Source organism: Ornithorhynchus anatinus, chromosome 13 (assembly GCF_004115215.2).
Source record: "Ornithorhynchus anatinus isolate Pmale09 chromosome 13, mOrnAna1.pri.v4, whole genome shotgun sequence".
Classification (NCBI taxonomy): Eukaryota; Metazoa; Chordata; class Mammalia; order Monotremata; family Ornithorhynchidae; genus Ornithorhynchus; species Ornithorhynchus anatinus.
The window spans coordinates 40,198,270-40,223,464 of NC_041740.1; the positions used below are offsets into that span (position 1 = coordinate 40,198,270).

The 25,195-nt window shown below is 60.1% G+C and overlaps 1 protein-coding gene across 1 annotated transcript; it reads right to left on the reverse strand.

Annotated features, from left to right (window-relative positions):
• Positions 1 to 58: 58 nt before the first annotated feature.
• On the reverse strand, positions 59 to 24,302 carry DLL4 (delta like canonical Notch ligand 4). Its single transcript, XM_039913862.1, has 11 exons — positions 24,270 to 24,302; positions 7,655 to 7,927; positions 7,402 to 7,459; positions 6,226 to 6,489; positions 5,643 to 5,703; positions 5,384 to 5,514; positions 4,332 to 4,501; positions 3,128 to 3,347; positions 2,289 to 2,991; positions 1,954 to 2,062; positions 59 to 1,146 (listed from the first exon to the last, which is right to left on the reverse strand). The coding sequence occupies exons 1-11, from the start codon at positions 24,300 to 24,302 to the stop codon at positions 1,141 to 1,143; spliced, it is 2,028 nt and encodes a 675-aa protein (XP_039769796.1). The 3' UTR covers positions 59 to 1,140.
• Positions 24,303 to 25,195: the final 893 nt, after the last annotated feature.

Here is a 25,195-nt window from a genome sequence, read left to right on the forward strand (position 1 = left end):
CCGGCCTCTGCCGCGAGCACCGCCCCCCCGAGACCGGAATAACGCTCCGCACACTGCGTTTGGGATTATAAATATACATTATATACAAAATAATGTTATCAAATGTAGAAAGGTCAGTGCTTCTGATTCTTTAAATTATTGAAATACTAGGCTCCAAAATAAACTACCACGAACAATAAAAATCCATATTATTGATTGTTGAAGGTCGGCGTTCAAGGTGACGGTGGGGGGAAGGGGTGGGGAGGCCCATAGTGGACAGGGGGAGAGTTGGGGTGGGGGGCTTGGGACCAGGCCGACGGGGGGAAGGGGCGCGGGGAGGTTGGGTAGGGCGCCCTGGTTCCCGGAGCCCCCTCCTCCATTGGAGTTTGCACTAACATTGCAGTCCTCGCAGGGAGGAACCCAGGACCAGCAGATCTTTCCGGAGGCCAGCGGACCCCGGAAGCCAGGGTGGGACGGGAGGCGGGTGGCAGGGACTGCCCCCCTCAAGCAGGGGAAGGGGCTCGGCCGCCCCGCCCCCACCCCTCTTCCCGCTGCCTTCAGGGGAAATGCGCCCATGCCAATTTGGGAGTCCCCCTCCTCCCTCTGGCCGGCCCCTCCCCATCGAGGGCGCCCTCCTTCCCAGGCCTCTCCGGCCGGCCTCTGTGGCCGCACCCAGCCCGCCCGTCGGTCACGTTTAGCGTCTCCCCCGGTTTCCGCCGCGGGCCCAAGGCGGTGGCCGGTGGCGTCGGTGGGACCGTCGGGGCCACGGCCCCTCGCTCCCCACAGACCTTCCTCCGGCCTCCGTGGGGGGGGGGGGGGCGGTGGTCCCGGCCGGCCCCCCACCGTAGACGCCGGCTGGACCGGTGCGGGCGGTGACAGTCGTCTCCTCTCCGGGTCGGGGGCCCCACCGGGCCGACGGGGCGGTCGGCTCTTCGGGGGCCATCCCGAGGCCGGAGTAGCACCTCTCTCGCTCCAGTCCCCAGCCCAGTCCGTCTGTCCATCCGTCCGTCCCGAGGGTCCCGGTCCCTCCTCCTCCTCCTGAGAGCAGCACGTTGCATAAGGAAAGTGTCCCCGCCCCTGCGTCCAGGGCGCCAGTGTAAACAGTGCAGCAGGAGCGGCGGCCCCGGGCCCCGGCTCGGACATCCAGGCTGAACTCCCGCCTTATACCTAGGAGGGTGGGAGAGAGACGGGGCAGCGGTGAGCCCGGGAGCCCAGTGGACGAAGGGCCCGAGAGGGGGGGCGGGCTGAGGGCGCGCCCCGAAGCGGCCCCGGGGGTCCCGGAGGTCAATCCGGGGCTCCGCCCCAGCTCAGGGGACGTCAGGCGGGGGCCAGGGCTGAGGACCGGACGTGGCCGAGGCCTTCCCCCGGGGCTCAGTTCGGTGCTCCGCGCCCAGTAAGCGCTCGATAAATACGACCGAAGGAACGAACGAACCACCGGGAGCGGGTTTCCGGCTGAGGGCGACCGGGGAGGTCTTGCCCTTCTTCCTCGCCCCTTAACTGCCCCCCCAAGCAAGCCCCGGCCCCGCTCCCGGTAAGCCTAAAGCGGGGCGGTTTTCGAACGTCCCTCGTGGGCTGGTGCGGACACGGGCGTGGGCATGGGTGTGGGCGGGCACAGACGTGGGAAGGCGGAAGGGAGGTGCAGGGAGCGAGCAGAACTTCCCACGGTCCCCGCCCCTCCAGGCCGGGCTGCTGCCAGCCCCGGGAGAGGCGGGGAGGGGCGGTGGGGGGCGGGGGGAGGGTAAGGGGGAGGAGGAGAAGGTGAGGGAGGGGGGTGGAGGGTGACCCTGCCCCGGCGGGTCGGCAGCTGGGAAGCAGAGGCCGGAGCTTGGCCCGGAGCCCAGCCCGCCAACACCCCGGCAGGAAGGGGCCCGGCCCAGCCCTAACCCGGCTCCCGTTTCGACCCGGCACGAGCCCGGGGCCGGGTCCTCCGCGGCCCACGCGCCCCGCTCGGGGGTGGCCCCGGGCCCCACGCACCTCCGTGGCGATGACACACTCGTTTCTCTCCTCTGATATCAAACACACTGACTGGTACATGGAGTCCCGCGGGGGGCATATCGCTGATATCCGACACTCGGGCCTGTCGCTGCGGGGAATCGGGGAGGGCGGCGGTCAGCGCTGGCGGTTGGGGTCGGGGGAGCGCCCCGGGCTTCCGAGGAGGCCCCTCGCGGCCCCCCTTCAGAAACCCCACCGCGGGAGCCCCCCTCCCCGCCGGGGCCCGGGCCCAGAAGGGGAGCCCGGATCGCGCCCGGCCGGCCTTCCCCAGCGGCCGGGGGGGGGGGGGGAGGGCGAGGGGTCCCCCGACCCCTCACCTGGGTATCCTCAGCGGCACCTTCTCGCCCAGCCCCTTGTCGCTGAGCGGGTATTTGGCCGTGGGGGCGGCAGGGGCCAGGTTGGGGTCGTGCCTGCCGTTGAGCGGCTTGGTGCAGTAGGACTTGTCCTCGCCGCAGTCCACCTCCAGCTCCTTCTTCTGGTTCGTGTTCTTCAGCTGGCCGGCGGGAACCAGGTTATCCTTCTGGAAGTCCGACAGGTTGTTCATGGTGCCGCCGCCGGGGCCGGGCTCGGCCCTCCGGGCCCGCAGCTGCCTCACGGCCACGGCCACCATGGCCAGCAGGACCAGGACGGCCACCAGCCCGGCGCCCAGGGAGGCGGCCACCCAGGGGAAGCCGGTGGCGGGCGCGGGCTGCCGGTAGGCCAGGAACTCGCAGAGGCGGCCCATGAAGCCGTAGGGGCAGTGGCAGACGTAGCCGCTCGGCGACGCTTCCGGGAAGCAGGTGGCTCCGTTCTGGCAGGGCCCGGAGAGGCAGGGGTCGGCGGGCTCCCGCAGCTCGCAGCGCCGGCCCGAGAAGCCGGGGGGGCAGGCGCAGGCGAAGCCGTTGACCAGGTCGCGGCAGGAGCCGCCGTGGGCGCACGGGCCGCGGGCGCAGTCGTCGACGTTGATCTCGCAGCGGGCGCCGGCGAAGCCGGGCGGGCAGCGGCACAGGCGATTCGCTCTCCACTCCTGGCACTGGCCCCCTGCGGGGAAGGCGCGTCGGTCAGCCCCCGGGCCCGGCCACGGCCCCTCGGTCGGGCTCCCGGGGCAGCCCCGCCCCCCCAACCGGCCCGTCTCTGCGCGGGGGACGGCCTCCCGGGGTCGGCGGGCGAGACCTACCATTGGCACAGGGGTTGCTGGTGCAGCGGTCGACCTTCTTCTCGCAGTTGGAGCCGGTGAAGTCCGGCGGGCACTCGCAGGAGTAGCTCACCCCCTGCGCCCGCTCCCGGCAGGAGCCGCCATTGAAGCACGGAAAGTCGGCGCAGCTCAGGCTGCTGAGCTCGCAGTGCGGGCCGTAGTAGCCGGGCGGGCAGAGGCAGTGGAACCCGTGTTCCAGGTCCTGGGGGCGGGGGGAGAGGAGAGTCAGATCGGGCCCAGCGGACGGGTGTTAATCGCGATGTCCCTCAAGCGCTCACCGGGAGCCGAGGACTGGACCGAAGGCTGCGGTTAGATACAAGCTAACGGGGGCCCAGGTGGGGCTCACAGTCTAAGCAGGAAGAACAGCGGGGATCAGATTCTGCAGAGGAGGGGACTGAAGCACCAAGTGAATAATAATAATAATAATGAAATAGTGGTATTTGTAAATGCTTACTCTGTGCCAAGCCCCGTTCTAAGCGTTGGGGGTAGACGCTTAGACGCTCAGGTTGGACGCAATCCCTGTCCCTCACGGGGCTCACCTTAATCCCCGTTTTACAGGTGAGGCGACTGAGGCACAGGGAAATGAAGTGACTTGTCCGGAGTCGCACAGCGGGCAAGCTGCGGAGCCGGGATTAGAACTGAGGTCCTCCGCCTCCTAGGTCGGGCTCTCTCCAAGAGGCCGCGCTGCTTCTCTGGCGGTCGGCCCGTCCCCCCGCAATGGATGTAGCCTCCGAGGGCAGGGACAGAGGCTATTCTACAACTATTAGGTCCACCCAAGTGCCCGATTCGGCACCCAGAGGGTGCCCACTCTAGTACCTACAGCCCGCGCGGCGCCTGGCACATAGTAAGCGCTTAACGGATACCATTTCAAACGGTACGGTGCCGTTGAAAGAACGACTGTAGACCGTAAACTGCGAGCCCCTCTCTAGACCGTCAGCTCCTTGTGGGCGAGGAACTGGTCTACCGACTCTGTCCCCTCCCAAGCGCTCAGTACAGCGCTCTGCGCACAGTAAGGGCTCAGATACGATTCGCTGGTCGAATGGGGCAGCATCCTGCAGTTAAGAGTGTCCCTCGCCTGGCCCGTGAAGGGTCATCGTTCCCAACCCCGGCTGTCCCCTAATCCAGGGTCCAGGGTGGGCGCGGAGGGAGCGAGGGATGTCCGGGACGGGGGGGGGGTGGGTCTCACCGTGCAGCTGCCTCCGTTGCGGCAGGGGTTGCTGTCGCACTCGCTGACCTCCAGCTCGCAGTCGACGCCGGTGAAGCCGGGCGGGCAGGTGCACGTGTAGCTGCCCTGGCCCGTGTTGGAGCACGTGGCCCCGTTCTTGCACGGGGTGTGATGGGTGCAGTAGTTCAGGTCTGTGGAGAACGGCGGGGGTCAGGCCGGCCCCAGCCGGGACCGCCCCCCCCGCCGCCGGGACCCCGGGGGGCCCCACACGCAGGCTGTGGGAGTGGGCACGGGGTGACACGCATGCGCAAGTCAGGCGTGCGCGCAGGCTCGCGACCGACGGGCCGAGGGAAAGTGCGTGTGCAGGAGAGGACAGGACTGTGTCTGCCTCGGGTGTGCGTATGCAAGGGAGAGAACGTGTGGGAGGAGGGTTTTTTAATGGTATTTGCTATTATTATTAATAATATAATAATGATGGAATTTGTTAAGCGCTTACTTTGCGTCAAGCACTGTTTCAAAGTCTGGAGTAGATACAAGGTCATCAGGTTGGACCCAGTCCCTGTCCCACAGGGAGTTTGGGAATCTTAATACTGTAATTATTTATTATCGAGCCCGTCGTTAGGTAGGGATGTTCTCTGTTGCCGAATTGTACTTCCCAAGCGCTTAGTACAGTGCTCTGCGCACAGTAAGCGCTCAATAAATACGACTGAATGAATGAACGAATTGTACTTCCCAAGCGCTCTGCGCACAGTAAGCGATCAATAAATACGACAATGAATGCATTGTACTTCCCAGGCGCTCAGTGCAGTGCTCTGCACACGGTAAGCGCTCAATAAATACGATTGAATTAATGAATAGCATTATTAATCCTCATTTTCCAAAGGAGGGAACTGAAGCCGGGAGCAGCGAGTGGCTCGCCCGGTCACCCGGCAGGCAGGCGACGGACCTGGGACCAGACCCCACGTCCTTCCGCCTCCCAGGCCCGGGGCTTCACCCACCGGGCAGCGTGGGAGCCAGAGCGCGCCTGCGCGCGTGGGAGCGTGAACGGGGCGGGGGTGTTGTGCGGTCCCCACCTTGGTCGCAGAAGAGGCCTCCCCAGCCCTCGTCGCACGTGCACTGCCACGGGATGCTGCAGGTGCCGTGTCGGCAGCCCACGTGCGGGATGCAGCGGTCGCAGAGGCGGCCTTGCCAGCCGGGGCGGCAGCTGCGGGGCAGAGGGGGCGCGGGGTCAGCCTGAGGTCACCCCCCCCCCCCCCAGGCCGACCCTTGCCCCTCATCCCGCCCTCCCAGAGGCCCTTGCGGCAAGCAGGGCGCCCCCTGGCGAATACTCACAGGCATTCCCCGGGCTTGTTGCAGTAGCCCGTCTGCTCAGTGCAGCCCGCCAGGCAGACGGCTGTCGAGGGGGAAAGAGGGAACAGGGGGTGAGGGTCGCCGGCCATCCCTTCCGGTCCTTGGAGGGGCGCAGGGGGATGGCAAGGGCACCCGGGATGAACCCAAGGGTCAACCGGCTCGGCATTCGGATCTAGGCCCGGGCCTGGGTGTCCGAAGAACCCGGCCCTAACGCCGACTCTGCCACGTGTCCGCCGGGTGACCTCGGACGAGTCGCTTGAGCTTCTCTGGGCCCCGGTTACCTCATCCGCCCGATGGGGAGCGAAAGGCTGGGGAACCCCGCGGCCGATTATCTCGCACCAACGCCAGGGCTCGGTAGAGGGCCTGGCAGTTAGGGGAGCGTTTAATATGGAGAGTGGTGGCATCTACTGGGCGCCTACTGAGTGCAGAGCACCGTGCCGAGCGCAATCCACAGTCAGCAGACACGTGCCCCGCCCACGAGGAGTTTGCAGCCTCGCAGGGGGTCCCGCCCCGCTTGGGGGAGAGAGGGAGAGGCCACCGGGGCCTCCGAAGGCCGGGCGCTTACGCTGGTCGCAGTATTCGCCGGTCCAGCCGGGCAGGCAGGAGAGGCTGCCATCCGCCTGACAGACGTAGTGGCCGAAGTGGTCGTCGCGACGTTTGCAGAGGCGCGAGCAGCTGTCGCCGTAGTAGTGGTCACTGCAGATGACCCGGTAGGAGTAACGCAGACGCGTGCGAGGCCCGCTCTGCTCGTCCAGGGACCAGTCCTCGCCCACGGCCAACGGTCGCTGGATGGCCATCTTGCTGATCAGCGCGTCTGCGGACTGGGGCCCTGGGGGACGGGGAGGGAGAGAAACCGGGGTGTCAGAAGAGGGGGGGGCCCGCGGTCAGCGACCCCCAACATCCCCGTCTCCTCCTGAGCATCCAAGCCGACCGGCTCCGTTCGTCACCGACCAAAAATTCCGACGTACCGAGGAGGAAAAAAAAATAACTAAAATGAAAATCGGAGGGAAAAAAAAAAAAGCGAGGTAGGACAATCCGGATCTGGGAAAAAATTTAAAAATCGAGCAAAGTAGGAAAATCCGGGTTGGGAAAAAAATGAAAAAACGAAAAACCAAAAGAATCCATCCCAACCGCATCCTCATATTGATTCACGGGCCGGGCGGAAGATGGTGCTGTAAGTTTGGGGTTTTTTTTCGGTCGGTGGTTTTTTTTTTTTTCCTTTTCAAAGTGAGAATTGTTGTGCTGCTGAAATATCCTTTTCCTCTGTGTCAGAACAACATCCCAAAGCCATTATTCCCTTTCCAAAAGAGCGGAATTCGCGAAAGGTGTAAAATACAGGAAGGGGCCCGTCAGCGGCGCTGGCAGCCTCGCTCTCTCACCGCTTCGCTCCCCGCGTTCCCACGCCCAAAATAACCCGCAGGAAACGCAATTGTGCTGGAGATTAGGGAGCGGGAGGAATCAAAGCGCGGGGAGCCGGTCCTGGGGCCGGAGCGGGACGGCCCTGTCCCTCCGTTCGCCCCCGCTGGGTGCGGAGCACTGGGCGAAGCGTTTGGGAGAGGGGAGTTGGGCAACGGAGGGAGAGGGGTCCTGTCCGACAAGGGGCCCCTCGCCCACCCCCACCGACTCCCTCGTTTGGCCTCCCGCCCCCCCGCCCCCTCCTCCGACCCCCCACCCCCCCCCCCCAAGGCCGGTTAACCCTCGAGGTGCCGGGCTGGGCGGTGTCGCCCTCCCGCGGCCTCACCTGCCGGCAGGTTGTCTCCGGGAGCGTGCCAGGCCTCGATGATGAGCGAGAAGGTGCCCTGGGTGGGGAGGGGGCGACAAGGGGGAGGGCGGGTGAGGCCGGGCCCGGGTGGTTTCATTAAGCTGATTGGAGGGAGGGGGGAGGAGGATAGCGTTACCGTGGCCCGGAGCCACGGGGCGCGGGCGGGGCGGGCGGGGAGGACGGGGAGGACGGGGAGGACGGGGAGGACGGGGAGGACGGGGAGGGGGCTCACCGGCCAGGTGAAGTTGAAAGGCAGCTGCAGCGGGTTGCGCCGCCCCCCGTGACTCTCGTCCCGCACGGCGAAAGAGTCGACGCCCAGGACGGGCGTGGAGACCGTCCCGAAGGTGCAAGGCCCCGGCGACACGACGGCTTGGAAGTGCTTGAGGCAGACGCGGAAGAAGGTCCGGCAGTGGGGCTGGCAGGACCTGCCGCTGGCCAGCAACCCCCCCTCGTTGGCGAAGTCCCGCAGCTGCAGCTGAAAGACGCCGGACCCGGCCGCCCCGTGCTACCGGACGGGACCGGACCCGACCGGACCGGACGTCAGCGGCCGGCCGGACCCCCGCCGGCCCCTGTCCCCCCCCGCCCCCCCCCCACCCTGCGGGCCTCCCCGCCTCCCTCCTTGGCCCTCCCGGGGCCGGAGGGTCTCGTTACCCGCTGGCCGAGGGTCGCCAGCAGCAGCAGCAGCAGCAGCGGCGGCGGCGGCAGGGGCAGGCCGGGGGTCCGGGCCGAGGAGGACCGGGGGGCCGCGTCCATCCCTGGGGGGGCTCCGGGCACTCTCTGTCAGTCTGTCTCTCTCTCTCTCTCTCTCTCCTCTCTGTCTCCGGACAGGTAAATCCAGGTGAGGCCCGGGTAATCCTGGGGGCGGGAGCCCTCGGCCGGTCCTCGGATGGGGCGGCGAGGGCCGCGACCCTCTGCGAAGCGCTGCGCGGGAGAGGAGGGCAGGAGAGGAGGGAGGCTCCCGCCGCGGAGGTCCGATCGTTGCGCCTTGCGCTTTGGCTGTGGGTCGTCGTCGGCCCGGACCGTCGTTTATATACCCTGGCTCGGATCCCCCGCCGCCCTGTCACTCAGGATGACTCCGGTCACTCCCTCCTCCTCCTCCTCCTCCTCCTCCTCCTCCTCCTCCTCCTCCTCCTCCTCCCCCCGCTGGCCTCTCCCGCCCAAGAGCCCAGTGGGGGAGGAGGAGGGAAGAGGGGAGGGGAGGGGGCCCCGGCCCCGCCCGCGCCCCCGGCCCCTCGGCCGGCCGCCGGACGGTCCGGAGGGGCGAGGGGCGAGGGGGATTTCCCCGCAGGGCCGGGCCCGGGGGCGGCAGGGAGTCCCCGGGGGCGGAGCGCTGACCCCCGCCCCGCCCCCGCCCCCGCCCCCGCTCACCTGCGCCGGCGGGACAGACAGACGGACGCACGGACAGGTACAAAGGACCGGACGGTGGGAAAGCGAAAGCGTGGGCCCTCCGGAGCTGCGGGGGCGGGGAGGTGGGGGGGGGGGAGGGGAACGGGGGATGGGGAGGGGTAAGAGGGGAGTGGGAGATAGGAGAGGGGAGGGGTAAGAGGGGAGTGCGGAATAGGGGAGGGGTAAGAGGGGAGTGGGAAATAGGGGAGGAGTGAGAGGGGAGTGGGGGATAGGGGAGGGGGAGACAGGGAAGGGGAGAGGTACGCGGGTGGGGAGAGGTAAGAGGGAGTGGGGGATAGGGAAGGGGAGGGGTGAGAGGGGAGTGGGGGATAGGGGAGTGGGGGATAGGGGAGGGGAGGGGTGAGAGGGGAGTGGGAGATAGGTGAGGGGTAAGAGGGGAGTGGGAGATAGGTGAGGGGTAAGAGGGGAGTGGGAGATAGGTGAGGGGTAAGAGGGGAGTGGGGATGGGGATGGGGATGGGAAGAGGGCGGGGAGAGGGGAGTGGGGGATGCGGGGAGAGGGGAGTGGGGGATGAGGGGAGGGTGAGAGGGGGGTGGGGAGTGGTCACACCTCTCAGTTTCTCCGCTTCGTCCCGGCTCGGTGGAACGGAATTGGGGCGGGGGAGGGGGGGGGGAGGCGTGAAAAAAAGAGAGGATAGCCTTAACTCTTTGATGGCCAGTCCGCCTGCCCTGCAGCCCCAGAGGGACGGGGGAGGATGGGGACCCGCCGCCCCTCTGCTCCTCTCCCCCTCCCTCCCTCCCTCCCTCCCTCCCTCCTCCCCGCCAGTCTTCCCAGCTGCGGGGGGCGAGAGCGGCGCCCCCTCCCCCGGGCCGGGCGTGGCGCGTGGCGGGGGCGTCGTCAGCTGTATGTTAATGAGGACCCCGCCGACCCCCGACCCCCGACCCGCTTCTCACCTGGGCCCCGGTGCCTTCGAAGGCCCCCGGTCCTTCCCGGAAACCCAGGCGTCCCGGGGTCCCGGGGCCGGGCCGGACCCCCGCGCCCCCCCCCCCGGATGGCCAGCTGCCGGGCCCGGAGATAAGATCGAGGCGGGGTCGGGGGGCTCGGGGGTCGCGGGGGACCGGGGGGTCGCGGGGGGTGCGGGGCGGGCAGGGACGCCGCTCCCGGCAGCAGCAGCAGCAGCAGCTGCTGTCCACCGCCACGGCCCTGCTCTCATTTTGGACTCGTCCCGGGGGGGGGGGGGGCAACAAGGGGGTGTCTCCCCCGCCCCCAAACACGGCCACCCCCTCCCCAGCCGCCATCTGGCGCCAACGGGCCGGCGCGGGGGAGCCTCGAGGTGGGGCAGATGGGGCGGCCCGGGTTCCCGACCTAATGTAGGTTACCGGCCCCGGGAGACCAGGGGGTGGGGGCCCAGTCCCAGAGACCCCCCTCTCCCCACCCAACGAGAAGCAGCGTGGCTCAGTGACACGGGCTTGGGAGTCAGAGGTCGTGGGTTCTAAATCCGACTCCGCCGCTTAGCTCTGTGACTTTGGGCAACTCACTTCTCTGGGCCTCGGTTCCCCCATCTGTAAAATGGGAATGAAGACCGTGAGCCCCACGTGGGACAACCTGATTACCTTGTGGTTCCCTCCCCCCCCAGCGCTTAGAGCAGTGCTTGGCACGTAGTAAGCGTTTAACAAGTACCGTCGTTATTATTATTATAATAACGCCGGTGCTTAGAACTGTGCTTGACACAGAGTAAGCGCTTAACGGATACTATCATTATTATGTCCAACCCGATTTGCTTGGTCTGGGGATTGAGACTGTGTCCAACCCGATTTGCTTGTATCCACCACAAATACCATTATTATTATTACCGTTATTCCAGCTCCATCCCCCTTAGGTGATGTTTAATGCCGTATATTAAGTGCTCGGTGCTTAGTACAGTGCCTGTCACCTAGTAAGCTCAGAAGAAATACCATATGATTAATTAACACACACACGTACACCCTTCCCTCACCCCTTCCGGGCTCTGCCACCCGGACCCAGTCACCCATGCCCAGCCATCCGTGCCCCTCCGGGGGTCCGGACAGTCCGGCCTGCCCTCCCAACGCGATCCCCGTCCAAGGGCCGGACCACCGGGTGCAGCCGTGACGCCGACCCCAGCCCCCTGCCCCCTGCCCCCAAATCCAGGGCCGGGGGGAGGGGGGGGCAGCGGGAGCGTCCTGCAGGGGGTGGACAGATGAAGGCCCCGGAGGCCCAGCTGGACCCGGGCCGTGGGGCGGAAGCGGTTAAAGACTCGGGGTTGTTGATCCCAGGGCCTGCCTCCGCTAAGGCCTCCCCGCCTGCCTCGGCCCTGGGGGGGTCATTTGGGGGCAGCCTAAGCCGGGCATCCGGGCATCCACTTGGAGCGACCCTCCACCAGCCCACCAATCGCCTAAGGGGGATGGAGCTGGAATAACAATAATAATAATATCATCATTATGGTACGTGTTAAGGACTTACTATGTGCCAGGCGCCGTACTATGCGCTGGGGAGGATACAAGCGAATGGGGTTGGGCACAGTCCCTGTCCCCCATGGGGCTCACAAGTCTCCACCCCCATTTTGCAGATGAGGGAACTGAGGCCCAGAGAAGTGAAACGACTCGCCCAAGGTCACACAACAGGCAAGTGGCGGAGCTGGGATTAGAACCCATGACCTTCTGACTCCCAGGCCCGGGCTCGGTGCCCCCCTCAGCGGGGCCTTGGCCGGGGGGGCGGGTCTGCCCGGGCAGTCTCCAGAGCCTGTGGGTCGATCACTCCCTCAATCGATCGATCGATCGATCGATCGATCGATAGTGTTTATGGAGAGCTCACTGTGCAGGGACGCGGGGGGCGCTAGGGGGCAGGACGTGGCAGCGTTTATTTAATCGTATTTATTGGGCGCCTTACTGTGTGCAAAGCACTGAACTAAGCGCTTGGGACAGAGAAGCAGTATGGTCTAGTGGCAAGAGCACGGGCTTGGGAATCAGAGGTCGTGGGTTCTCATCCCGTCTCCGACACTTTGCTGGGTGGCTTTGGGCAAGTCACTTCACTTCTCTGGGCCTCAGTTCCCGCATCTGTAAAATGGGGATGAAGACTGTGAGCCCCACGTGGGACAACCTGATGAGCTTGTATCTAACCCAGCGCTTAGAACCGTGCTTGCCACGTAGTAAGCGCTTAACAAATACCATCATCGTTATTAATTATTATCGTGATCAGGTCGGACGCTGTTCCTGTCCGACGTGGGGCGCGCAGTCTTGATTCCCAATTGACAGATGTCAACTGGGACCCCCGAGACGCCCCTTTATTCCTCTGCTCCTCCTCCCCTCCCCATCGCCCCGACTCCCTCCCTCTGCTCCACCCCCTTCCCCGCCCCGCGGCACTGGGTGTCTATTTGGACGTATTCGTTCTTCTATTTATTTTTATTAGCTATTTATTATTCTCTTTACATCGACGCTCTCGATGCCTCTCTTCGTGATTGGTTTCGTTGTCTGTCTCCCCCCTTCTAGACTTCAGGGACCCCGTCGTGGGGAGGGATGGTCTCCGTGGCCCAATTGCGTATTTCAAGCGTCTAGTCCAGCGCCCTGCACCCACTAAGCGCTCGATAGATACGACCGAATGAATGAAGCGGGATGAGAACCCGGGTCCTTCCCACTCCCAGGCCGGGGGTCCTGCGCCGCTTCTCGACCCTCCCTCCCCTTGGGTGGTCTCGGGGTGCCCTGGGCGGGGAGGGGGCGGCCCCCGGAGAGGAGGACTCCAGCCGGGGTGTGTGTTGTGTGTGTGTGTGTTTGGGGGGGGGGTCGCACGTGTCAGAGCCGGGCGAGGGGGGCTGCACAGAAGGCGGGGAGATTTGCAAACTGTTGCTGCCACATGGCCGGCCCATACCGCCCATTGACATTGTAATGAGGCCGACGCGTGCCTCATCTGCCGCAGCCCGCTGCCACGCGCGGGGTCTTGCACGCCGCGTGCCAACTGGGCCAGACGCCCCCCCGCCCCCCCAGGGACCGGCCGCCCCGCACCCCGAACCCGCCCAAGGGGCCCGCGGGCCTGGGGGCCTTGGCTCAATGCTCCCGGGCTCCCTCCTCGAGGGGCAGGGGGGCAGGGGGGCAGGGGGGGGGCTCCCGCCCGGCTGCCACCCCCTGCCCGGGCGGGGTCCGGAGGGGGCGCCCCGCCCCCCGCCCCGCACCCCTTGCCCGCGCGCACCCCGCCCCGCCCTCGCCCCGGATCGATGCCGCCGCTCCCCATCTGCCGCCGCTCGCACCTGCCGGTCAATAAATCGATTTTACAATTTAATGCAGCAGCCTCTGGCCCGGGCCAGATGCCGCCGCACCGCCAACACCCCCCGGCGGCCCCTGGGCGCCCCCGGCCCGGACCCAGGGCTTCCCCCGGCCCCTCCCCCGAAGGGCTCCCAGCTGGTCCCCTGGGCCTGGTCCCCCACATCCGGGTTCTCCCCTCCCTGGCCCGACCAGCCCCCTCTCTTTGACCTCTGACCCCCCGCCAAGAGGCCTCTCCCCCTCTTCTCCCCACCCCCCCCCCATCCCAACTTCTATGGGGAGGGGAGAGGGAAAGGGACGGGGCCAAGAGGGAGTCCGAACCCCCGGAGGGAAGGGCCGCCCGACTGGTGGGAGGCGAGGGGGGCCCGGATCTCAGAGCCACGGAGAAGGTGGGGGGTCCCGAGGCACGACCGAGGACGTGGGGGGCTGCGAGTGGTCTGGGCTGAGCTGGGAGCCGGAGCTGGCCGTCCCAAGGGAGTCCGGAGCCCGGGACCGGGGACCAGGTGGGGTGGACGTCCAGCCCCAGCGGGGCACTTGGGCTCCTCGGATGAGCGAGAACTGAGAGAGAGAAGGAAGACCACGGGTTGGAGGGGGCAGAGGGGCTAGAAGACCGGAGGGGGGCCGGGAGGGTAGAGAAAAGGCCCGTCGGCCCAACCGGGAGATGTCCGTCGGAAATCCGAGCAGTCGGGGGGGTGTAGGGGTTTCTGCCCAAATTTCCCCCCACCAGGAGGGAACAGCCCTTCCTGTCCGGGGTTGGGATGCGAAGGGGAGAAAAAGGGGTGGGGGGTCTGGGGGGAGAGCGGAAGGAAGGCAAGGGTGGAAAGTCCTTAGAGAAGCCCAAACCAGCGCTCAGCAGAGCTTGGCACGTAGTAAGTGCTTAACAAATACCATTTTAAAAAACAAAGCCTCCCACTAGCCCCCCTCCACTTCACAGACCCCTGCTTATTAGCCTCGAGGCCTGCCCCTCTCCCTTCACCCCCTCCTCTTGGATCCTGCGCCCACCCCTTCAAGCTTCCAGCCCCGAACCCCGGATGCCCTTGACACCAGCCCCCACCATTTTGAGGATCGGGGACAAGATGGTAAGCTCCTCAAGGTCAGGGACCAGGTTTCTTAGTCGTTCTCTTGCAAGCGGGTAAAGAGCCCTTCTCGGGGCAGGCCCTCAGTAAGCGCTCTGTACCCAATAGATGCTCCATCAGTACGCTTGATCGATTGAGTCAATCAGTCGTATTTATTGAGCGCTTACTGCGGGCCCAACGCTTTGCCTCTCCGCTTGGGAAAGAACAACAATCAACAGACATAGTCCCTGCCCACCACGGGCTTAGTCTAGAGGGGGAGACAGACATTAATATGTGTGAATCGATTACAGATATGAACATGGTTGAGCACCTGGGAGGATCAGAAGCAGGAGGTCCAAGGGGAAAGGGAGCCAGGAGGGCAAGGAATCTGGATAATCATAATAATAATAATGATGGAATCTGTTCAGCGCTTACTATGTGCCGAGCTCTGTTCTAAGCACTGGAATAGATACAGGGTTATCAGGTTGTCCTACGTGAGGCTCACAGTCTTAATCTCCATTTTACAGATGGGGTTTAGGCTGTGTGAAGATAATAATTATGGTATTTGTTAAGCGCTGACTATGTGCAAAGCGCTGTTCTATGCGCTGGAAGCAAATCAGGTCTCTGTCCCATATGGGGCTCACAGTCCCCATTTTAAAGATGAGGCAACTGAGTCACAGAGAAGGGAAGTGACTTGCCCGAGGTCACCCAGCAGTCAAGCGCCGAGCTGGAATTAGAACCCATGACCTTCTGACTCCTAGCCCCCGGCTCGAGCCGCTAGGCCATGCTGCTTCTCAAGCAGGAGGTTGAGGCCAACCAGGAGGTAGGGCAAGGGCCATTCATTCATTCAGTGGTATTTACTGAGCACTTACTGTGTGCAAAGCACTGTACTAAGTGTTTGAGAGAGAACAATATAACAATAAACAGACACAATCCCTGCCCACAACGAGTTTACATTCTAGAGGGGGAGACAGGCTTTCGTATCAATAAATACATGAGAGATATGTACATATGTGCCGGGAGGTGGGGGGGGGGGGAAATGAATGAAGGGCGCAAGTCAGGGCGAAGCAGAAGGGAGTGGGAGAAGAGGAAAGGGGGGCGCTTAGTCAGGGAAGGCCTCTTGGAGGAGATGGGCCTTCAAAAAGGCTCTGAAGTGGGGAAGAGTCATTGTCTGTCAGATTTGAGGAGGGAGGGCGTTCCAGACCAGAGGCAGGACTGTGGGCCAGGGATCCGTTGAGACCAAGACCAAAACCGAGACCTCCCAAGGGGTGGGGAGATAGGGTGGAGAGCGGGGCATTGAGCTAGATACCATTCCCACAGCCCTTCCCAAGGCCAGTGGCCTCCCTTCTTGATGGCTAGACATTCCTGGGGGATTTTCCCAGGACTCCCAACCATTAAAATGAGGGTGGGGCTCACTCCCCCTTCCCTTGTTCCACATTTCCGGGCTTTGCCTGGTGCTGTGGGAGAGGACTGATTATGTTGTGACCCACACCCCAGCCTGGGACTAAGAGAAGCCTTAAATGCTCTATCTTTGGGTCATTAAAGGGCCCCAAAGCCTTTAATCAAGAAGGCCAAGGGTGGGGGGGAAACTCTGAGCCCAAGGATTTGGTCCCTGAGGATGGGGGAGGGGGATCTGAGGGAAGATTTTCACGGTTGTGTGGAAGGCCAAGTTGGTGACTGGGTGGATGGAGGCCCACCACCCCAGGGACCAGAGCCCCAGAGGACACCTTGACCAAGAGTCTCTCCGAATTGCCTGGAGGCAGGGGGAGGGATGAGATGACCTCTGAGGGACGGTCAACTGCCTCTGAGGGACGGTCAACTGAGGAGTCCCTAAGGCTGGCTTGAACATCGAACATGGGCCTAACTAACCTCGTCCGTCTCCTTGAAACTCTGCGCTCTGTCACAAGGAGACTTTTCACAGTCCCTTTGGGTCATCTGGAGAGTGGACAAGCTCCTCAGAGACCCTCAACCTCTCCCCAACACCGCTTGGATCCAGTTGGGAGGCAGCGTAGCCTACCGGAGAGAGCATAGGCCTGGGAGTTGGAGCATCTGGGTTCTAATCCCGGCTCCACCACGTGTCCGCTATGTGACCTTGGGCAGGTCACTTCACTTTCTGCCTCGGTTCCCTCAGCTGCAAAAGGGGGATTCAATACCTCGTCTCCCTCCTCCTCGGACTGTGAGCCACATGTGGGACCCGATTCTCTTGTATCTACCCTAGTGCTTGGCATATAGTAAGCCCTTAACAAAATACCACAATTATAATTTATATAATAATAATAATAATAATAACAGCTCTTGACAGTGGCCTGAAAGGCTTACCATTGTACTCCCTACTACCTAGCTTTTCTCTCCCTTTTTTTTAATGCTATCAGTTAGACACTTACTTTGTACCAGGCCCTGTACTATGTGCTGGGGTAGCTATAAACTAATCAGATTAGACACAGGCCATGTCAGTCATATTTACTGAGCACTTACTGTGTGAAGAACACTGTACTAAATGCTTGGGAGAGTTCAATAGAACAATAAACAGACACATTCCCTGCCCAAGTCCCACATAGAGCTCACAGTCTTAATCCCCATTTTCCAGATGAGGTCACGGAGGCCCAGAGAAGTCAAGTGACTTGCCCAAGGTCATCCAGCAGACAAGTGGCCAGCCTCGGGGCTCCCGCCCATTACATGCTCCCTGAGGGCAGGAAACTCAATACTGTACTGTCCTCTCCCAAGAGCCCAGTACAGTGTTCTGGAGACAGTAAATGCTCTAAAAATACCATTGATTGGTTGCCAGCCAGATACCCAGCTTCTCTTCCTCTCTCCGCTTCACCCACCTGCCCCTTTACCAATCAGTCCATCGATACAAATCAATATAAGAGAGTTGGTTGACACATTCCCTGCCCGTGAGGAGCTTATGGTCTAGAGGGGTCAGGATGAAATACCTGAAGAAATAACCGAATAACTAATAAGTGTTCATATGTATTATAAAAATCAGTAATAGCAATGTAGTATTTGTTAAGCGCTTACTACGTGTTGAACACTGTTCTAAGCACTGGGGTAGATACAAGTTAATCTGGTTGGACATATAGGCCCTATCACAGTCTAAGAGGGAGAACGGGGATTGAATCTCCACTTTCCAGTTGAGAAAGCTGAGGCACGGAGAAGTTAAGTGACTTGCCCAAGGTCACCCAGTAAGCAAGTGGGAGAGACGGGGTTCGGAACCCAAGTCCTCTGACTCCCAGGACGGTGCTCTTTCCACTAGGTCACATTGCTCCTCATCGGGACATAGTTGTGGAGGATAGGAATGCAATAGGTTAAGTGCTGAGAGTGCTTGCAGGTGACTAGGGAATTAACGAGACTTTCAGTGGGAGGTGGGATTTTGGGTAATTGTGTTATCTATTTAACTCCATGGCCTAGTAGAAAGAGCCTGGGCCTGCGAGTCAGAGGACCTGGGTTCTAATCCCAGCTCGGCCACTTGTCGGCTGTGGGACCTTGGGTAAGTCACTTTACTTTTCTGGACCTCGGTCCCCTCACCTGCGAAATGGGGATTAAGACTGTGAGCCCCCTGTGGGATATGGATTGGGTCTAGTCTGATTAGCTAGTATCTGCCCCTGCGCTTAGAACAGTGTCCGGCACATAGTATGCCCTTAGCAAGTACCCTAATAAATAAATATATTTACGTTAGACTGAGGGAGAGGTGAATAAAGGTTGAATAAAGAGCAGAGAGGGAAGTGGTATTTGGGGGGGGGGGGAGACCAGAAAGTGTGAGGCCCCGGGGGAACAGGAGACCCAAAACGGCAAAGAGCCTTAGGACAGAGACGGGTGTGGGAACCGTGGGAAGAGACATTGAGGAGAGAGGGAGTCTAATGTTAGAAAGAAAGGCGTGGTCACAACAAATAAATCAGTCTTTGAGAATCAATGCTCCCCTGGATATCTCTTGTTTCGGGCTTCAGTTTCTCTGAGCCTAATAGCCCTCTCAATAGCCTTCGCCGTGCTTCAGGGGCTTTGGAGATTGTAAGCTCCTCAAAGGCAGGGCTCTGCCAGGACTTCTTAATCTTTGTTTTGCAATTCCTGACCAGTGTTGATCCCAAAGCAACTGTGACTCAGTGCTCTTGATGATGATGATGAAGAATTCCTGAACTTGATTGGCTCCCTAGCTCCTGACCCCCATCTTTCCCCATAGCTCTTCCCCCAGCCTTCCTCTGCCCCCTTGAAAAGTGAAATCTAAATTAGAAGCGAGAGGAATGTTTAATGAGCTATGCGGCTGAATTTTTAAAAATATGATTTTGAAAGACTTATTCTGGACCCAAGCAGTGGTTATAATAATAACGATGATAACCAAAATATTTGCTAAGCACTTAATATGGGCTAGACGCTGTACTAAGCAGTGGGGAAGATGCGAGGTAATTGGATTGGGCAGGGCTAACAGTCTTAATCCCTATTTTGCAGATGAGGTAACCGAGCCCCAGAAAGGGAAGTGACTTGCCCAGATCCTTCTGACTCCCAGGACCGTGCTCTATCCAGGCCAGTGTTATAGCAGGTATCAGGCACCTACTGTGTGCAGACAATGTGTCTATCAACTCTGTAATATTTGTACTCTCCCAAGTGCTCAGTACAGTGCTCTGCATGCACTAAGTGCCCAATAAATACCAGTGATTGATCGATTGATTACACACCACTGTTCTGGGCATCTGTTTTACGTAGATCACTAGATCGGGGTCGACTAGTGAAGGATGAGCACCGCACTGATCACATATTGTGTATAGATGTAGACCGTTCTACTGGAGCTTACTGCGTGTAGCGTGCTGTATTGAGCACCCCTTGCACGAGGACCCCTGTAATAGGGCATGCCAACCACTGTACTGGGCATCTATTGCATGGAGAGAACACTGAACTGAGTATTCACTGTATGCAGAGTATTCAATGTATGCAGAGCACTGTACTGGGCACCTTTGGCAGTACAACTTGGTACTGGGCATCTACTAGAAAAAGATCTAGTCTTTGAAGTGCTAAGATTTAGATTTGTTTTAAAGGGGTCAAAGGCAAAGCCCTCTCCCTGCCTGGCCCCCTCCCTCTGCTTTTTGAAAAATGATATTTGTTAAGTGCTTACTATGTACCAGGCACCATACTAAGCGTTGGGTTAGATACTAGATCATTCATTCGTTCAATCGTATTTACTGAGCGCTTACTGTGTGCAGAACTGAGCTAAGTGCTTGGAAAGTACAATTCAGCAATAAAGAGAGACAATCCCCGCCCACACCGGGCTTACAGTGTAGAGGGGGGAAGCAGATACCAAAACAACTAAGCAGGCATCAATATAAATAAAAGTATTACAGATATATACACATCAAAACAATCAGGTTGGACACAGTCCCTGTCTCATATGGGACTCACAGTCTTAATCCCCAATTTACAGATGAGCCTCCTGAGGTCCAGAGAAGTGAAGTCATTTGCCCAAAGTCACACAGCTGACAAGTGGGGGACGGAGATCAGAACCCATGACCTCTGACTCTCAAACCCGGGCTCTTTCCATTGAGCCACGCTGTTTCTCTCCAGTGAAGATGCCAGGGGTTTCCACGGGGGCAGGGCCTGAGTGTGACTGAGATTTCTGGGCGAGAGGTGTCTGTGAGCACCCCTTGGGTTTGTGATCCAAGGAATTCCGAGGTGTGTGATATCTATGAGGTACGGGAGTGTGGAAAGAGTACCAGCCGGGAAGTCAGAATGCCGGGTTCTAATCCTGACTCTGCCACTTGTCTGCTGGGTGATCTTGGACAGGTTACTTCACTTCCCTGTGCCTCAGTTACCTCATCCGTAAAAAGGGGATTAAGACTGTGAGCCCCACGTGGGACAGGGACTGTGTTCAACCTGATTTGCTTGTATCCACCCCAGCGCTTAGAATGGTGCTTGGCACACAAGTGCTTAACAAATACCACAATTATTATTATTAATAAATATTCTATGTCTGCTTCCCCTGTCAGCGTGGATGTCCCTGGTGGGCAAGGACCGGGTCTTGTGCTTCTGTTGCACTTCCCTAAGTGATTAGTACAGTGCATTGCACCTGTGGGCGCTCAGTAAGCACTACTAGAGAAGCAGCGTGGCTCAGTGGAAAGAGCCCGGGCTTGGGAGTCAGAGGTCATGGGTTCTAATTCTGGCTCCACTGCTTATCAGCTGTGTGAGTGTGGGCTACTCACTTTGCTTCTCTGTGCTTCAGTTACCCCATCTGTAAAATGGGGATGAAGACTGTGAGTCCCACGTGGGACAATCTGATCACCTTGTATCCTCCGCAGCGCTTAGAACAGTGCTTTGTATGTGGTAAGTACTTAACAAATGTCATCATTATTACTAGAGAAGCAGCGTGGCCTAGTGGAAACAGCATAGGCTTGGGATTCAGAAGAACCTGGGTTCTAACGCCTCCCAAGCCATTTGTCTGTTGTGTGACCTTGGACAAGTTCATTCATTCAGTAGTATTTATTGAGCGCTTACTATGTGCAGACCACTGTACTAAGTGCTTGGAATGTACAATTCGGTAGCAGATAGAGACAATCCCTGCCCATTGACGGGCTCACCGTCACTTCACTACTCTGTGCCTCTGTTCCCTCACCTGTAAAATGGGGATTAAGATTGTGAGCCCCCACGCGGGCCAGGGACTGTGTCCAAACTTAATTTGCTTGTAGCCACCCCGGCGCTCAGTACAGTATCTGGCACATAGTAAGTGCTTTTGCTCCCTCTGCTCCCCCTCCGCCCTCTGCTCCTCCCCCTTCCCCCTTCACCTCCCCTCAGCTGAGCCCCCTTTTCCTCTGCTCCTCCCTCTCCCCCTTCCCCTCCCCTCAGCACTCTGCTCATTTGTATATATTATTTATTACCCTATTTATTTTGTTAATGAGATGTACATCCCCTTGATTCTCTTTATCGTGATAATGTTGTCTTGTTTTTGTTTCGTTCTATTTTGCTCTGCCGTCTGTCTTCCCCGATTAGACCGTGAGTCCATCATCGGGCAGGGATGGTCTCTATCTGTTGCTGAAATGTACATTCCAAGCGCTTAGTCCAGTGCTCTGCACATAGTAAGCGCTCAATAAATACTATTGAATGAATGAACAAATACCACAATTATGATTATTATTATTACCACCCCGGGGGGAAGTCCAGGCCACTCGGCGGGGGGGGGGGGGTGTCCCCGTTCCAGACTTGAGTTCCCCCAAGATTGAATCACTGGGAGGAGGAGGGGAGGGAGAGAAGAGGGGCAGGACCCGGATCACAGGGGTGAATCGTCTCCAGGTCGCAGGTCCTGAGAGCCGCCCCCCGGGAATGCTGGGCCACTTGGGCTCCAATCCCAGCAGCCTTCATGGGCAACCAGACACTTGTGGATGCGCCCCCGAGGCCGGCCGGGGGTCCGGCCACCTTCGTCTCCAGATTTCCATCCCCAGCAGGCTCTGATCGATTGATTGATTGATTGATGTCTAGATCCTGAGCTAGGGAGGCTGTTCCCGGTTGGATCCCCGGTGCCCTTTCCTGTGCCCAGCTGGCACTGGGCCAGACCCCCAACTCCCTGCCCTGTAGAAAGCGCCTGCGGCCAATGTGGTGTCACGACGTTTACCTATCCAAATGGATCGGACCCCTGGGAGGGGGTGTCTTGAATCAATCGATCGATTGATCAAATCAGTGGTGTTTATTAAGTACTTACTGTGTGCAGAGCACTGTACCAAGCACTTGAGAGAGCACAATTTAACCCATACATTCCCTGTCCACAAGGAGCAGCTGGCATAGTGGCTAGAGCACAGGCCTGGGAGTCAGAAGGTCATGGGTTCTAATCCCAGCTTCACCACTTGTCTGCTGTGTGGCCTTGGGTAAGTCACTTCACTTCTCTGGGCCTCAGTTCCCTCATCTGTAAAATGGGGATGGAGACTGTGAGCGCCAGCGTGGGGCAGGGACTGTGACCAACCCAATTATCTTGTATCCACCCCAGTGCTTAGTACAGTGCCCGGCACATTTATTCGTTAGAGAAGCAGCATGGCTCAGTGGAAAGAGCGGTCAGAGGTCATGGGTTCAAATCCCGGCTCAGCCGCTTCTCAGCTGTGTGACTTTGCACAAGTCTCTTGACTTCTCTGTGCCACAGTTACTTCATCTGAAAAATGGGGATGAAGACTGTGAGTCCCACGTGGGACAACCTGATCACCTTGTATTGTCTCCAGCACTTAGAACAGTGCTTTGCTCATAGTAAGTGCTGAACAAATGCCATCATTATTATTTATTCATCATCATTATTCCAGTGTGCAGAGCGCTGTACTAAGCGCTTGGGAGAGTACAATACAACAATAAAGAGTGACATTCTCCGCTAGAGGCGGGGAGACGGACATCAATACAACGAATACCACAGTTATTATTATTAAGGAGCTTTCAGTCCAGAGGGAAGCAGGAGTCCGTCGCCGGTGAGGTGTGCAGACGGTAGCGGGGTGGGGGGAGGGCATTTAGGTCAGCCCCCCGGCCCGCTCCCGGTGAGGTCATGGGTTCCAGGCGGCTCGGCCGGGCTCGGGTCGAGTGAGCTCATGGTCCAGCCCGCTCTGGGACCGCCGTCGCCGCATTGTTTCCCAGGCCCCGGAGGAGCCGTCAGTTGGCACGTCCGGCGGGCGTGGGGGCCGAGCTGGTCGGGGCAGGGTGGGAGAGGGCACAGCCGGGGCCACACACGCACCGTACGCCCACCACGCACAGACCCCCCCACACACACCACACGCCGCACACACTGGAGATTCCATCTGTCCGTCCATTCTGCGGGGCTGCGGGAACGGGCCCCATGTGTCCGGCGGAGCGGGCGGGCAAGTTGCAGTCCCACCATTGAGCTGGAGCCGGAACCCCGGGAGGAAGGCCCCGTCGGAAGAACAACAATGCCGTCACCGGCCGGGGCCGGGGCCGGGCAGGACGTCCCTTTCCCAGCCTGCGGCCGTGGGGGAGGAGGTCCAGCATCTCCTTACGTCCAGGCCTGGGGTCGGACCCCGGGCCTGGAGGCAAAGAGATGCTGGACCTCCTCCCCGACCCCCATCCTCCCACCAGCCTGGACAGGGTCTGGAACTGGCATGTAGGGGGTGGTCTCTGACCCCCCGAGATCTCTGTGACTCCCTTGCATCAGAGTCCACTCTTATTGATTGATTTCTATTCATGTCCGTCTCTCCCTCCAGACTGTAAGCTCGTCGTGGGCATGTGTGCGTTCTCTTGTTCTATCGTACGCTCCCGAGAACTCAGTGTAGTGCTCTGCACACTGTAAGTGCTCAATAAATACGATCGCCCGTCTGCTCTTAGTACAGTGTTCTGCACCCCGTAAGGGTTCAGTAGGTACGATTGACTGGTGGCCCGCCCTCTCACCCCTTTCTCAGCGGGGTAGGATTTATTCATTCATTCATTCAATCGTATTTATTGAGCACTTACTGTGTGCAGAACACTGTACTAAGCGCTTGAGAAAGTACGGCACAACAATAAACAGCGACATTCCCAAGATGGGAGGCTAGGGAAGGGGTCTTGCCCTTTTGGAGGAAAAGCTCATTGTGGGCAGGGAATGCAAATGTGCGTGTTCAACTGTTGTATCGTCCTTTCCCAAGCTCTTAGTAGAGCTCCCTGCTCACTGTAAGCGCTCAATAAATACGATCGAATGAGTGAAAGATTGAGATTCGGGGGTTGGGTAGGGGAGGGAGGCAGAGCCCTGGGGTGGGGGTCCCTGGGTCACCCCCACCTCCCAAAGTCCCAGGTCCCGGCCGACCCATCAGTGGAGGCTGAGCTGAGGAGCTCAGGGAGCAAGTGCTTATTTCCCAGGCGCTGCCGGCCCGGGGGCGGCACCGGTGCTTCCCTCCAGGCTGGAGCTGCTGGGGGGGTAGTGAGGGGTGGGGGGCGTTCTCACAGTCCGGGCACCACGGTGACATCACCGACCTTTCCTCCCCACCCCACCCCCCTCCTCTGCACCCTTGGACTTCCTGAGCGGTCACTACCGAGCGGGCAGCGGGGAGGTGGAGGGGCGGACGACTGGTGGCACAATGACTCTCTCCCCCCACCAAAGCTTTATTTATTGAAGGCCCATCCTCCTCCAAGAGGCCTTCCCTGACTAAGCTTCCCCTCTCCATTTCCTCTTCTCCCACTCCCTTCTGCGTCGCCCGGATTCGCTCCCTTTCTTCATCGCCCTTCCCGGTCCCACACCCCTTACGTCCAGATCTGTCATTTCTTTATCTGTATGCATGTCTATTCCACCACCCTCCTCAGACTGTAAGCTCCTTGTGGGCAGAGAATGGGTCTGTTTACTGTTGCACTGGACTCTCCCAAGCACTTCGTGCAGCGCTCTGCACACAGTAAACCCTCAATAAATAGGATCGAATGGATGACAGGAACCGACCGGGAGGAGAAAATGACCCTAACCCCTCTGGGGGTCCCCCCCACCGCCATCCCTGACACCAGCCTGCCCCCCCCAACCCAGCCCTCAGAGCTCCATCAGCCCAGCTCTCCGGTGGTGTCCCCTCCAGCACCACCCCCAGCTCTGGCCCTTTAAGGGTCTCTGGAAAGCTCAACAACAGGAAATCCAAAGGCCTCATTAGGCAGCACTGGGCTCAGCGGGTAATTAGTGCCCGAAACAAAACAAGGAAAAGCAGGTGGTGGCTCCAGCACCCCCCGCCCCCCCTCAAGCACAGCGGCTTCTTGCTTAGAGGCTGCTGGGATTGATGCCCCTTGAGGGGGGTGGTCCCCCGTCCACCACCACACACCCCCCCCCCCGCCAGCCCAGCCGCTGCTGCCTTAAGTAGGGTCGGGGCCTGAGCCGGGAGAGGCTGCCGTTCCAACCTCGCCATCCGTCCGTCGATCGATCGTATTCATTGAGCGTTTACTCTGTGCAGAGCACTGTACTAAGCGGTCGGGTGAAGACGATGCAACAATATAATGGAGTTGGTAGATAAGCTCCCTGCCCATAACGAGCTTAGAGGGGAGACAGACGTTCATCGAAATGAGTGAATGACGGATGTGTACGGAAGTGCGGTGGGGCTGAGGGAGGGGGGAATAAAAGGGGGCAACTTCAAGTGCAAGGGTGATGCACAAGGGAGTGGGAGAAGAGAAAATGAGGGCTTAGTCGGGGAAGAAGTAGGA